A 13,808-nucleotide genomic window follows, 5' to 3' on the forward strand; every position below is an offset into this window, starting at 1 on the left:
AAGTTCGGTCGCTGCAGCCTCAAGCCTCTTGGACACGCATCCTCCTCTTCTTTCTCTTCTCTTATGTCTTGCTCCTCCTCCATACCCCCCAACCACCACCACCTCCACCACTTTCTCTCGTTTCCCGCTTGGTTCCTTTGTACACTCAGCTTCTTTTACGTCCTCCCAGTATCCCATCTCACCCTACAACCCTTAAACCTTATCGTCCTTTTAGCCATAGAGTCGAAGTGGCCATGATGGGGAAGACACTCAAGACAGACACGTGGAGATTGGAACACCCACCTTTCGTGACCCCCTGATTATATTCCCGCAGGTTGCTCTTGACCCGAGAAAGCAGGAGAGTCATTCGTGAGGGCGTGAGGGAAAGTCATTGTTCCTTCCTGGCCCTTTCTCACGAGCTAGATAGAGAGGAGTGAGAAACGGGAAAGGAATGAGGAGGAAGAAGAGTTGGAGGATGACATGAAAGAGAGATAGACAGATGGATAGATAGACAAGTGGATAGAAATAGAGAGGAGGAGGGCAAGGGAAAGTTTGAAGATAAGGGAGCAAGAGATTATCCTATACGGCGGTCCTAATTGATTCCCCGGGCTGGAGGGAAACGGTAACGGAGGGAGAAAGGGGACGCAGTGAAGGTGAGAGTCGTGTGAGGGTGAGAGAGTGAAGAGTCTTAACTTGTAGGAGTGGATCTTTTTTTCATTCTTACGAGGGATTGAATGGAGAAGAGAGGAAGGAAGGAAAACAAAGGGATAATTGATGTAAGGCGAAAGAGAGGAAGGAAGAAAAATCAGGGAGAATTGAAGTAAAGTGAGAGGAAGGAAGGAAAACGAGGACGAAATGAAGTTAGGTAAGAGAAAGAAAGGGAAACACTGAACGAAGGTGAGAGGAAGGAAAGAAATAAGGAAGAATAGAAGTTGGGTGAAGGAAAGAAATGAGAGAAATGAAGCTAGGTGAAAGGAAGAAAGGAAGGTGAAAGGAAGAAGGAAGGAAGCAAAGAAAGAGAGAGAGAGAGAGAGAGAGAGAGAGAGAGAGAGAGAGAGAGAGAGAGAGAGAGAGAGAGAGAGAGAGAGAGAGAGAGAGAGAGAGAGAGAGAGAGAGATGGTCCTAGCGGGTGGGCCTGTGCGGGGAAGGCGGGATGGTGGAGGCGGAGACGGGAGCTGCACACCACAAATTACATCCTATTACCCGTGTGGCATAACTCCCTCGAAAGTGGTTAGGTCCTGTGTGAGAGAGAGAGAGAGAGAGAGAGAGAGAGAGAGAGAGAGAGAGAGAGAGAGAGAGAGAGAGAGAGAGAGAGATACGATCACAATTTATTCCCTCTTAATGATGTCACCGTCGGTCATTAGTTAGAAGGAAGCAGGTAGGCAGATTGGTTGGTTGGTCGGTCGGTCGGTTAGTGAGTGGTGGCCCGGCTTAACTCATTGGTCATTGTCTGTCATGAGGTCAACTGAACTTTCTCACTCCCTCGTGTTCTCTTAACCTGACATTCATGCATAGAAACAGGTTAATCTTTTTTCCTCCCCTTCTGTTTGTTCTCACGAGTGTGTGTCTGTGTGTGTTTGTGTAGCCGTTGCGTAACTCGGCACATATTACTTTGCCGTGCTTTTTCTGGTGTTTGGCGGTGACTTGCGGTGTGTGTGTGTGTGTGTGTGTGTGTGTGTGTGTTTGCGTGTTTGCGCATACACGGTAACACTCCAAGAATTCATTGTTTGCAGTGATGGAGAACGTCTGCCCCAGTTCGATGACGGTGTTTGACATTTCTTTTTCTCTTGTTTTCCCATGCAGAGTGATGGTGGTGGTGTGGGAATGGTGAAGGTGGTGGCGAGCGTCTTGGTGCTGCATGGGAACTAGGAACAAGGACGCAGCAGGTTCCAGGCCCCGCTGTGTCCGTCCTACGTGACAAAGCGGCCTTGTTGACGGACGGATAGACAGATATACAGGCGGACAAACGGATGGACGGACGGATGGCTTCACAAAACGTCAATGGTCAGGTATTTGTCAACGTCTTGCCTTCTTTTGATTTACTTGACTTACTCTGCTGTGTGGGGAGGATGAACACACACACACACACACACACACACACACACAGTGGAGATGATTAACACACACGATGGGGATGATTAACACACACACACACACACACACACACACACACACACACACACACACGGCCATTACTTCCCGGGTGATGTAACCGTGACCACCGCCGCCGATACTTTCCTACCGTCCGTCATTATTCTTCCCATTTCCAGGGTGATTCACTTCCTTTTCCCGAACCCTCGCCGAGATGGAGCAATACAGTCTTTGTTTAGTAGTCCGCGTGCTCCTCTCTCTGCCTGATGAAAGTACAATTGTATATGAAATTGCACCTTGCTAAAGATAAGTAGCGAGGTGACAAGATAGATAGAGAAACAGGAATATGCTTGTGACGTGCAGAGTGACGGCAGAAAATACAATAGAATGTGAGACTCCACCTTTCTAAGAGATAAGCAAGAAGACAGATAGCCAGAATAATGGTAACGGAGACAGATAGGAATACGTTTGTGTCGCAGAGAGTGGTGTGAAGGCAGAAAATACAATGATATGTGAAAGTGTTTCTAAAAATACATATAGCAGATAAACGGCAAGGCAGAGGAAAGACAGAGATGAACAGGAAAATGCTTGTGTCAGAGAGAGTGGAGTGAAGGCAGCGGTCAGTAGGAGGGAGAAAGTTGCTCGTTACTCATGTTAGTCACCGTTGGATATGTCCGGCCGCAGCTGCCTTCCAGCGAGGGCTGTGTTTCGCCCCAGCCGAGAAAAGGCCCGAGGCTCACTTTCCCCAGGGCTTCATGTACGCGGAGGACAGGTTCCCCAACGCTCGTGGTTAGCCTGGCCCGCTTAGTGTGTGGCAACAGTACTCAGTGAGTCTCAACAAAACGTCAATTAAAGTTACATTTCCACTGTTTTCTCCGAGTCCAAACACATGGTGAGGAAACGCCCAGTAGCCACTGGTATGTCTTTTGTGCCTGCTTCGTGGTGTCTCTAAGGCCACTGGAAAGGAGCCGCTGTTGACTGTACAAATCAGGAGAATGAGAGAGAAACCTGAACACCACGCCGGGTCAATATTTGGCCAACACCTCCGTGTGATCTGTCCCCAGCTGCGGCGGCGACCACTCCACCCACCCCCACTCTCGCTGGTCATGCTCCACCTCGGGCAAGTGGGACACTTCATTTAACGCGGCAAAGAACGATGACTTCTGAAAGTATCCAAAATTAAATACTATTACAGAAGCACAAAGACAACTCTCACTCTCCGTGAAGATATGTGGCTTCTATACTAAAACGAAACCCAGCACATCCACGCCGTCGTACATCATCATAAAAACGAGTGAAGGTGTAAAATGTCGCGGTCTGTATTTTTTTTTTATAGACTGTTTGCCTGGAGGCGCTGCGCTTCATTCCCACCTGTGAAGCGTCAAGGCGACACCTCTGGATGATAAAAAGTGTGCTTCCTGCGGGGCTGAGGATGGCAGAAGAGAACTTGACTGATAAGGCAAAGAACTGAAGACTTGGGATTGTGAGCAGAAAACACACACACAAAAAGCAAGCGTTCAGAACAGAAGACGTCCCATATACATTTGTGGCTTGAAGTTTCCCGGAAAAATGAAAGACAAAAAGAGAGAGAGGAGAGAGAGAGAGAGAGAGAGAGAGAGAGAGAGAGAGAGAAGTAAGGAGAGAGAGGCACGGAAAGAGAGAGAGAGAGAGAGAGAGAGAGAGAGAGAGAGAGAGAGAGAGAGAGAGAGAGAGAGAGAGAGAGAGAGAGAGAGAGAGAGAGAGAGAGAGAGAGAGAGAGAGAGAGAGAGAGAGAGAGAGAGAGAGGTTTGTCTTTTACTATATTTTCCTCATTTTGCACAGTTTATCTACTAAAAAAAAAAAAAAAAAAAAAATCACGCCCTCCGTTGACACCACGAGATGCAGAGTGGGGAAAGATTAAACTGCTTCAGGCTTAACTTGATCCTCTAAACAACAACAACAACAAAATACAATACCAGGTCAGGCGTTCAGTTCTCGAGGCATCAAAACGGCCTTATCAGAGGGAGTCGCCGCCCTTACGTATAGCTCCCTGACACGCTCCTCGCCGCCTCCTGCCCCATGCGACGTGAGGCTCTCGGGCAGGGCGGCGCTACTCGGCCCAGGAGAAGAATGAGCGGAAGAAAGGGTTGATCTGGGGCCCGATTCCATAGTGTTGCAAGTCACGGAAAAGCTTCTTGGACCATTCATTCAGTCCTCGGGTCATTCCTCCACGCGTTCCTGTCTTATCTGTTATTGTTCTTTGTTGTTCTTTTCGTGTGTTTTGTTTCTCTCTCCTCTCTTGGTTTTCTACGCCCTGTCGTTATTTTAGTGTGTGAATTTAATTTCCTTGTCATTATTTTTTTGTTTTATTCTTGTTTTTGTGCTTGATTTTGTTCTCCTTGGTCATCATGTTCTCGTTCTTCATTTTCATTGTTTGTTATTGTTATTAGTATTATTAGTATTAGTATTAGTATCATTATTATTATTATTATTATTATTATTATTATTATTATTATTATTATTATTATTATTATTATTATTATTGGTGGTGGTGGTGGTGGTGGTAGTAGCATTGGTATTATTATTATAACTATTATCACCGTCATCATCATCATCATCATCATCATCATCAACGTAATAATGCCGTGGGGGCTGAGGTAATCATTCTCTCTCTCTCTCGCAGGAAGGGAGGGAAGGAAGGAATTAAGGGTTATGGCGTCCGTCCTCCCCCATTTCCCTGGCCATTTTCATTCTTTCCCTCTTTCCCAATTTCCCCTCGAGGCTCGCTTACGCTGGACTCGGAGCCTCTCACCGTTTTATCACCTTCGTTCCCGCTTTACTGACGGCTTAGTGGCGTGGGAGTTGTGTTGACGGCTCTCCGGGGGTGGTTAAGAGGTTTCCATGGATGAGTGACGGATGGTTTTTTGCTAAAGGGCTGAAGTTTTGGCTGGATTGAGACACTGGAGAGCGAACAGGGACGGAGAAGGCTCACTTATGCCCGGCAGGAAGGTGTATGTAGCAGCAGTTAGACTAGTTTTTAATATTACTTTATATAACTGATGGTTTTCTCAAAGGGACTCAGTGAAAGCTGCATGCATTGTGACAGTGCAGAAAGAATATCAGTTTGTAAGATATTAGGCTGGACAGCAAGATATACGTGGAACTTGGTTAGTAGATCTTAGGCTGGACAGCAAGATATACGTGGAACTTGGTTAGTAGATCTTAGGCTGGACAGCAAGATATACGTGGAACTTGGTTAGTAGATCTTCTTGAATAAATAGTTGGTTAGTTTTAGCATGCACTGATGAGATGGTAGACAAAACAGAAGTTCACATTAGGCTGGACAGCAAGATATACGTGGAACTTGGTTAGTAGATCTTCCTTAATAAGTAGTTGGTTAGTTTTAGCATGCACTGATGAGATGGTAGACAAAACAGAAGCGCTGGGGGCTCATAACGTGCTCGGCAGTAGTAGTTGATCGGATGAGCTTTCTCTGATTACACTCATTGATGGAGGTGTTTCGTCAAGCTAATGCCTAGTAATATAACTATGACGAATATCTCTCTCTCTCTCTCTCTCTCTCTCTCTCTCTCTCTCTCTCTCTCTCTCTCTCTCTCTCTCTCTCTCTCTGTGTGTGTGTGTGTGTGTGTGTGTGTGTGTGTGTGTGTGTGTGTGTGTGTGTGTGTGTGTGTGTGTGTGTGACAGGAAATGAGAGAAAGAGAGAGAGAGAGAGAGAGAGAGAGAGAGAGAGAGAGAGAGAGAGAGAGAGAGAGAGAGAGAGAGAGAGAGAGAGAGAGAGAGAGAGACGAAGATGGATTTTTTAGCGGCTGAGTAATTCACATGAGTACACACACACACACACACACACACACACACACACACACACACACACACACACACACACACACGATGGTTTCCTAGTATAAAGTACATATAAACACCACAAATAACAAGAAAACAAACAAATAGATTAATAAATAGATAATAGACAAATAAACAAACAAAAAAAGGTAAACAAACAAAAGATAACAAAAACAAAACCTTCCTTCACTTCTTACCTTCTTAACCTTCACCCTCCACACCAGGCCCTTTTTGTCTCCCTCAATTTTACTGCTTCCGTTACAGTAAAAAAATAATGGCAACACAACAGCGCTGGATGCAAGTGCCACGAAGGACGAGACACATTCTATAGACTCAGTTAGGTATCTCTTTGTCTACGAGGATTTATGAGCACAGTCGAAGTTAAAGGAGTGAATGTGGGGTGACGGGAGGATAAGGAGGCCGCTGGTTGGAGTGGCGATAGGTAATAACGTAGGTGAATGAAGAGCAGGGTAACTATTTCTCTTTTTTTATAGTAACAAGCAGCTGAAGGGCAAAAGAACAATAAAAAAGGCCGGTGAGTGATGATTCTGCGACAAGGAAATAGTTTGAGTGAAGGGACTGAGATGACTGGAATGACTGGCGAGCGGTACATAAGATTTTTTGGAGGAACAATGAGTTGAATAAGTAACCTGAGTGACTGGAAATGAAAGTATATTATGTTTTGAACTAAGGCTTGGAGTAAATTATTGAAATGGCTATAGAATGATGTATTGGATTTGGGATGATTTTGATGGTGATAATGATGATGATGCTAATGTTGTGTGTGTGTAATTACGTATTGGACTTTGAGATGTTAGATATGATGATGATAATGATAATGATGCTAATGTTGTGTGTGTAATTAGGTATTGGACTGTGAGATGTTAGATATGATAATGATAATGATGATGGTGCTAGTGTGTGTGTGTGTGTGTGTGTGTGTGTGTGTGTGTGTGTGTTCAGGGTAATTAATGAATGACGTGAGTGAGAGGAATGACTAAAGAGTTATTTATTATTGCCAGGTAGATGTGATGAATGGCGCAGGTGACAGAAGGGACGGGAAAATGGAGTGAAGTGGATTGTGTTGAGTGGAGAGAGAAATATTGCTAACGGGGATGATGAAAGAGGTGAAGGATGAAGAATTGCAGTACGCAGAGGGGGTGATGTAAGAAACTAAAACTGACTGAGGGAATGAAGCGTAAACAACTGAATGGTTATAAAATGGTAATGGGGAATGAAGCGTAGACAACTGAATGGTTTTAAAATGGTAATAGGGAATGAAGCGCAGACAACTGAATGGTTTTAAAATGGTAATAGGGAATGAAGCGCAGACAACTGAATGGTTTTAAAATGGTAATGGGGAATGAAGCGCAGACAACTGAATGGTTATAAAATGGTAATGGGGAATGAAGCGTAGACAACTGAATGGTTATAAAATGGTAATAGGGAATGAAGCGTAGACAACTGAATGGTTTTAAAATGGTAATGGGGAATGAAGCGTAGACAACTGAATGGTTTTAAAATGGTAATGGGGAATGAAGCGTAGACAACTGAATGGTTTTAAAATGGTAATGGGGAATGAAGCGTGAAGGGAATGGAGGTACAGGAAAACAAAAACCCTGTGAATCGATGCCTGTAAGTGAGGATAAGTAAACAGTTGTGCAGAGGCTTCAGGGTAGAAAACTGTGATGTCTTTTTCTCTTTTTTTCCATGGATGAATCTCTCTCTCTCTCTCTCTCTCTCTCTCTCTCTCTCTCTCTCTCTCTCTCTCTCTCTCTCTCTCTCTCTCTCTCTCTCTCTCTCTTATCTATCTATCTATCTCCGATCAGCCCTTACCATCGCTACTTTGGGAAAATCCGTCTTCTGGAGAATCTTTTGCCACATGGGTGAACCTGCCGACTCGATGAAGTTTCTCCACCAAAGTTTGTCTTGCTTCGGTTTGGTTCCCGTCGCCTGGCTGGGAGGACGAGGGGCGGGGGGCAAGGGGAGCATAAGTAAGAAGGCGGCAGCTTGAAAGGGAAGGCATCGGAGTATATTGACTGAAAACGAGAAGGAAAAGGTGGGGAGTAGGCGGAGGTGGAAATGTAGCCGTTTGAGGCGTTCTTCTTCACGGCTCTTGCTCGGTTTTCTCTTAACGAACCCAGTGATGTCGGGTACGTGGGCGGGTCTGGGAGCTGAAGGGTGAGGGTGAAAAAAAGATAATTAACTAGATACGTATTAGTTACTTCTTTTTGTTAGTTCGTCGTCGTCTTCTTTTTTTCTTTTCTTCTTTTTCTTCTTTCTGCTTCTTGTTCTCTCACTTTTATTTCTTCTTTTTCTTCGTCTCCTTTTTTTTCTTCGTCTTCTTTTTCATATCTCTTTTTTTATTCTTATTCTTATTATCATCATCATATATTGTTATTATTATAGTTATTACTAAGAATGAGATTATATTCGCAAAAAAAAAAATAATACGTACAAATGCATTAGCTATAGAAAAATTAAAATGCATCCCTTTTCCTCGCCCCCAATGATCATTTTCCTTGACCCGGCTCAGCCCTTCCCTTTCCTCTCTGCCGCAGCTTTCCCCGCCAAGGCGTGACTCAGGAGTATAAGAATGAGCACAATCACAAGTATTAGTACGAGTAAAAGTGTAAGGCTGGGCGGGCTCCGGATGGGCGGGGGCTGGCTGGACAGGTTACAAGGGCTTTGAAATGTATATCCGAAGGGCGTTGCATCGTACTCCGAGAAGCTTGGAAAGTATATACAATGGAGGAGTCTTAGTATATCGCATGAATTATATACACTAGACCCTTTTTTTTTATGTGCAGATTGAGAACTTTTGTTAATTCTCCTTGCTGTAGTGTAATGAGCAGGATCGAATCGGTTTAAATATTTCGAGGCGAGGACTTCTTCTTTTTCTTCTTCTTTACTTTTTTTCTTCTTTCTGCTTCCTTGTTCTCTCATTTTTATTTCTTCTTCTTCTTCTTCTTCTTCCTCTTCTTCTTCTTTCTGGTTCTTATTAATGTTTTCCTCGTTCACGTTGAAAGACATTTTGGTTTCCGTCACTTTTCTCTATTTTTCCTTTAATATATAAATAGTACTTTCGTATCAAGTGAATTATTTTTTGTTCACTAGCCAGGACCTAAGCATGGAAACACGAAATAAAGCAGAAAGTGTAAAAATCTTCACATATCGCGTTGAAAGACCATCTGGATATTCTTTGGTTTCCTTCCTCGTTCATTGACTTCCTCATCAAAAAAGGGGAAAATCAGAAAAAAAAAGATCAGTACCCGTTACGTTGAAAGACTATCCGGTTTCTTTTGGTTTGCTTCTTTTTCCTCATATATTCGTTCGCAAAATGTTAATCGTTCCTCGTTCACTTGTCTGCATCAGGAAACAAAAAAAATAGACAATGTAGAAAACAATAGCCTCGCACGCTACGTTAAAATACCAGCTGGGTTCCTTTTCTTATTCTCCGTATCCACAAGTTCGAAGTACCATGTCGAATCGTTCCTCCTTCGCGAACTGCAACACACATCCAAGAGTGACTGAACAAGTATGGAGGGTGAGGGAGGGAGGGAGAGAGGAAAGGAGAGAGGCGTGACTTGGGCGTGACTGAACTCTCCTCCTCAAGCAGGTATAATGACAGGCGGAGGTGTAGGTTCTGCTATCGTCATTGTGCTGGTGTTCGATAATTGGGGCCTTGGGTATGATGGGGAGGAGGCGTCACCCCGCGCTCCTCACCCCCCCCCCGCTTCCTCCTGGGACGGATGTGATGCAATCTTTGGGTCACAATTAAGGGCCGTGTCTTCTCATCCATTGTGTTTTGTTGCTTGGCTTGGTTGATCGAGTTTTCCTCATAATTATTAGTGTATTAGTGAATAATTGTATGTTCTCAGGGTATGTCTTTCCATCCCATGTGTTTCTCTTCTTTGGTTGGTTAATTGAGTCTTTCTTTTAGTTAATCTTCATTATTTTTTTTTTTATTATTTATCCTATATTCGTTGTCTCAAGGGATACAGCTTGATTTGAGTGTGAAGCTACCTCGTTTCATCATACTTAATATCCTGCCAAATTTAGGGAAGCAAAGTTTCCTGCTATACAGCATGCAGCAACACTACCTCCACGCCAAGCTACGAATCCGCGGGTCCGGGATCGAATTTCGGCCTGGGCAGTCGGCGTGCAACTGACCCAGCTGTTCATCCTCCCTTTTGAGCCGGTCGATGAAAGAGTACCTGGGGAAACCTGGGGAAAGTAAACTGTGGTAACCCGGATGTCACACTAGCCCTGTGTCCCGGCGTACACCCACCCGCCCATCCACCACAAGTCCAACGGCCAGCGTTACGGAGATGAGCACCTAGGTCACGCGCAGCTATAGTGTATGCCCTCAACTTTACCTTTTCTTTTAATACTCCGATAGCGTGTAGTCTCCCCGTACTCTAAAGAGGCCGGGAACTAGAGATGCATGCTAAGGTGTACTATGCCGGAAATCACTTACCTGGACACACACCTTCGCTCTTACGACACTGGGGCGGGAGGGTCGAGGAGGAATCCCCACGACACATAACGTTATTCAGGACCCGGGTCTGATATGCATTTTGCCTACTATTTGGGGAGGTGCAGTTTAGGGTGTAGTCCATTTTTTGTGGTTGCTCTAATGATGTATTTCTTTCTTGTTTCTCTATTGCCGGCCTTGTTTCCTGTGATTCGTTGATTAAGGCTAATGATTACGATAACAAGATGGAGATTGTGAAGGAAAAGGAGAAGGAGGAGGAGGAGGAGGAGTTGGTGGTGATGGAGGAGGAATAAAAGGAGAAGGTGGTGGTGAAGGAGGAGGAGGAGGAGGAGGATAAATATAACATCGGCAATGATAATAAATAATAGCGATAAGTTACGGCAATAGTAGGCTAACGATGGTGATGACGACGACGATAACATTTAAGCAGACATTCACATATATCTCATCGTAATAGATGTTGCAATTGATACAGTATAAGGAAGTGAAGGAGGTGAGGCAGTGGAGTGGGTTAGATAAAGCAGATTGCGTGGCTCATAAAACAGAATTTATTACGACTCCTGCAGGCTCTTGTTTATTTCTATTTTTATCAAGGAAACGTTCCTCATAATAACACACACACACACACACACACACACACACACACGCGCGCGCAAGCACAAACAGACCTGCCGACATTTAAAATTTCACTTTTCATGACTTCTTTTCCACGAGTTTCCGAGATGAGGTGAAGAAGAAAAATAATACGTAAATTGTTTATCTGTGTCACTACAATTTTCTTTCATAAGTGAATGTATTTTCTCGCTATTACGGGAAATGAATGTTGGAGGAAAAGAGAAATATGTAAAAAAGACAATTATAGCCTAGTTTCTTTTTAATTTTTTTTTTAACTTTCGCATCTCTTGCTGATAATCTAAGGTCACGTGACACAGCAACGCTAAAAAGAACTAAAGTTAAAATTTCACTCTCGCTCTGGATTCCGTGACATAAATTCCGGGCGTGTGACGGAGAAGAACCATGTCGTTTGTTTTATAAGGTGGATTCGATAATTCTTCTTTTCTTCGTTTATGTTACAAGTTAAGAGTTTCTCAGTAACCGGCAAAATCATTACACGGCACAATTTTTTTCTCTCAATAACTGGTATCATAATTCCGGCACGTAGGTTTTTTTTGTGGTGAGTGACATCTTTCATACATGTAGCTGCTCATCAGGTGCTTTTCGGAGACCTTGTTGGTGCTTCAGATGAGTCTCTCTGAAGTGCCAGCAACATATTTTTCATCTATATGCGTCAATGCAGCGAAAGGGAGGACTGACCAGTGAGATAAAAAAAAGATAGGGAGAGAGAATGAAGGAAAGAACGAACAAACGAACGAACGAACGAAAGAATGAGAGAGAGAGAGAGAGAGAGAGAGAGAGAGAGAGAGAGAGAGAGAGAGAGAGAGAGAGAGAGAGAGAGAGAGAGAGAGAGAGAGAGAGAGAGAGAGAGAGAGAGAGAGAGAGAGAGAGAGAGAGAGAGAGAGAGAGAGAGAGAGAGAGAGACAGCAGTAAGAGGAGGCAGACAAAAACGCAGTCCGCGCACACAGCCTTCCCGTCGCCGTAATAAGCAAGAACCTTCCTCCGCTGCGGCAGTTCAAGTGAAATTGCAAGCAGTCATCTGGAGCACCCTGTCTCCCCAATCAGGCATCTGGACACCTCTTTTTATCTCTTCTTCTCTCTCTTTGTTTATCTATCTACCATCTATCTATATCTATCTGCATATCTATTCATCTATCTATATTTTTTCTCATTTTTTTTTCGTTATATTTCTGTGTTTATGTGTGTGTATTCATTTATCTATCTGTCTATATTTATCTCTATCCATCTGCGTCTGTCTGTATCTATCTTTCTACCCATTTATCTATCTATCTTTCCGTCTGTTTATCTATCTTTTCATTCGTCTCTGGATCTATCTGTTTACCTATCTGTCCATCGTTTTGTCTCTCTGTCTGTGTGTCAATCACGTCTTTCTGCGAGCTGTATCGTTAAGTTTCCGCTCCGATCATCTGAAGACTCTTATATCGTACAGTCATGAGGAGGGTTCTTTGTAAAACTCTGCAGGAAAGGTGTGTGTGTGTGTGTGTGTGTGTGTGTGTGTGTGTGTGTGTGTGTGTGTGTGTGTGTAAACCTTTGTGAACCCTATGACTGTGTGTGTATGTGTGTGTGTGTGTGTGTGTGTGTGTGTGAGAGAGAGAGAGAGAGAGAGAGAGAGAGAGAGAGAGAGAGAGAGAGAGAGAGAGAGAGAGAGAGAGAGAGAACGCACATATAATTACTTTTTTTATATTATTTTGTGTGTTTGTTTGTGTGTGTGTCCTTCAGAGTCCTCCTTCGCACCCTCGTCGCCGCCTCTGAGCAGCCCGTCGCCCCAGGGATCGAGGCCCTTCAGGCGCCGTGAGCGTCACACACAATCCTCTGATGACGGATGGCGTCTTGCGGGGAAAGGTTTTACCGCGTCACGCATAACCTTGAGGAGCCTTGAGTGGGCGTGTCCGTCCCCTCCGCATTGTTATGTAAAAGGAAGGAAGAGTGTGATGCTTTCTGATGCACCAGATTCACTCTACCCACACAACTTTCCCTCTCCTCCAGGGTCGATGGCCCTCCATACCTTGATTAGCGTTCCTAAGAAAGTTTTGCTTTCCTCGCCACTTCCTGACTTGGCTTGGCCACTGGAAGCATAAATAACCAACGACCTCACCCTGGTTGTTTTACCTCGCTTGACCATAGTTCCGCAGCACGGGCCGACCGGCCAGGTGTGAGCATACCGGACTTTCACCAATCAGATCGTCGGACGGGTTTGAATCTAAACCACTTTCTCTCGGCGGTGGCGTAGCAGGTTGTGAAAGAGGCTCGGCGCGATGTGCTGGGCGGGGGGAGGAGGGGGCGGCGGTCACCTCAGCTCCGGAGCCTTGCCACCTGAGCGCCAGAAGCCGGCCTGACTCGGCGCGGAACGGAGTGTTTTCCCTTGCGCTGCAGCCATCCAGGGCCACGCCGCAGCTCAGGCAGTGCAGGTGTAAGATGTGCTAGTCCCCGAGTGATAACAAAACAACCATGAAGCTGTGAGTATGAGTGTCGCCCCCCCACACTCTTTGACTGTCAAAACATGTTGTCATTCATCCCTTGTGGCCATAGCAGGTGCATGCCGGTGTGTGCCTCCGTGACCCATACACTCGTGAGCGGTGCGTTGGGGTTACGGGCAAGCAAACAACGGGGTGCTGTGGTGGCGCCGAGAACAGGACCCCCCCCCCCCCCCCTCAAGCCACATTTCCGTCCATGCAGGATACTTGCGTGCCACCCGTCTGGTCTAAACGATACCCAGAGTGAATACATATTTACATTGCCCCCCAAAAACATGTATTTAATTGTA

The 13,808-nt window shown here is 44.9% G+C and overlaps 1 protein-coding gene across 3 annotated transcripts in view; it reads left to right on the forward strand.

Annotated features, from left to right (window-relative positions):
* The window catches only part of LOC127007440 (salivary glue protein Sgs-3-like), a 47,934-nt gene that overhangs the window by 11,419 nt on the left and 22,707 nt on the right, over positions 1-13,808 (forward strand). The window contains exon 2 of one of the 3 annotated variants that reach the window (XM_050878457.1): positions 1,783-1,988. In XM_050878457.1, coding sequence (XP_050734414.1) covers positions 1,981-1,988 — 8 coding nt within the window. In that variant the 5' untranslated portion in view covers positions 1,783-1,980. Of the gene's footprint in view, positions 1-1,782; positions 1,989-12,747; positions 13,501-13,808 lie in introns of those variants that run through there. The other 2 variants (XM_050878458.1, XM_050878456.1) reach the window with 2 other exon arrangements.

The sequence above is a fragment of the Eriocheir sinensis genome, chromosome 35 (assembly GCF_024679095.1).
Source record: "Eriocheir sinensis breed Jianghai 21 chromosome 35, ASM2467909v1, whole genome shotgun sequence".
Classification (NCBI taxonomy): Eukaryota; Metazoa; Arthropoda; class Malacostraca; order Decapoda; family Varunidae; genus Eriocheir; species Eriocheir sinensis.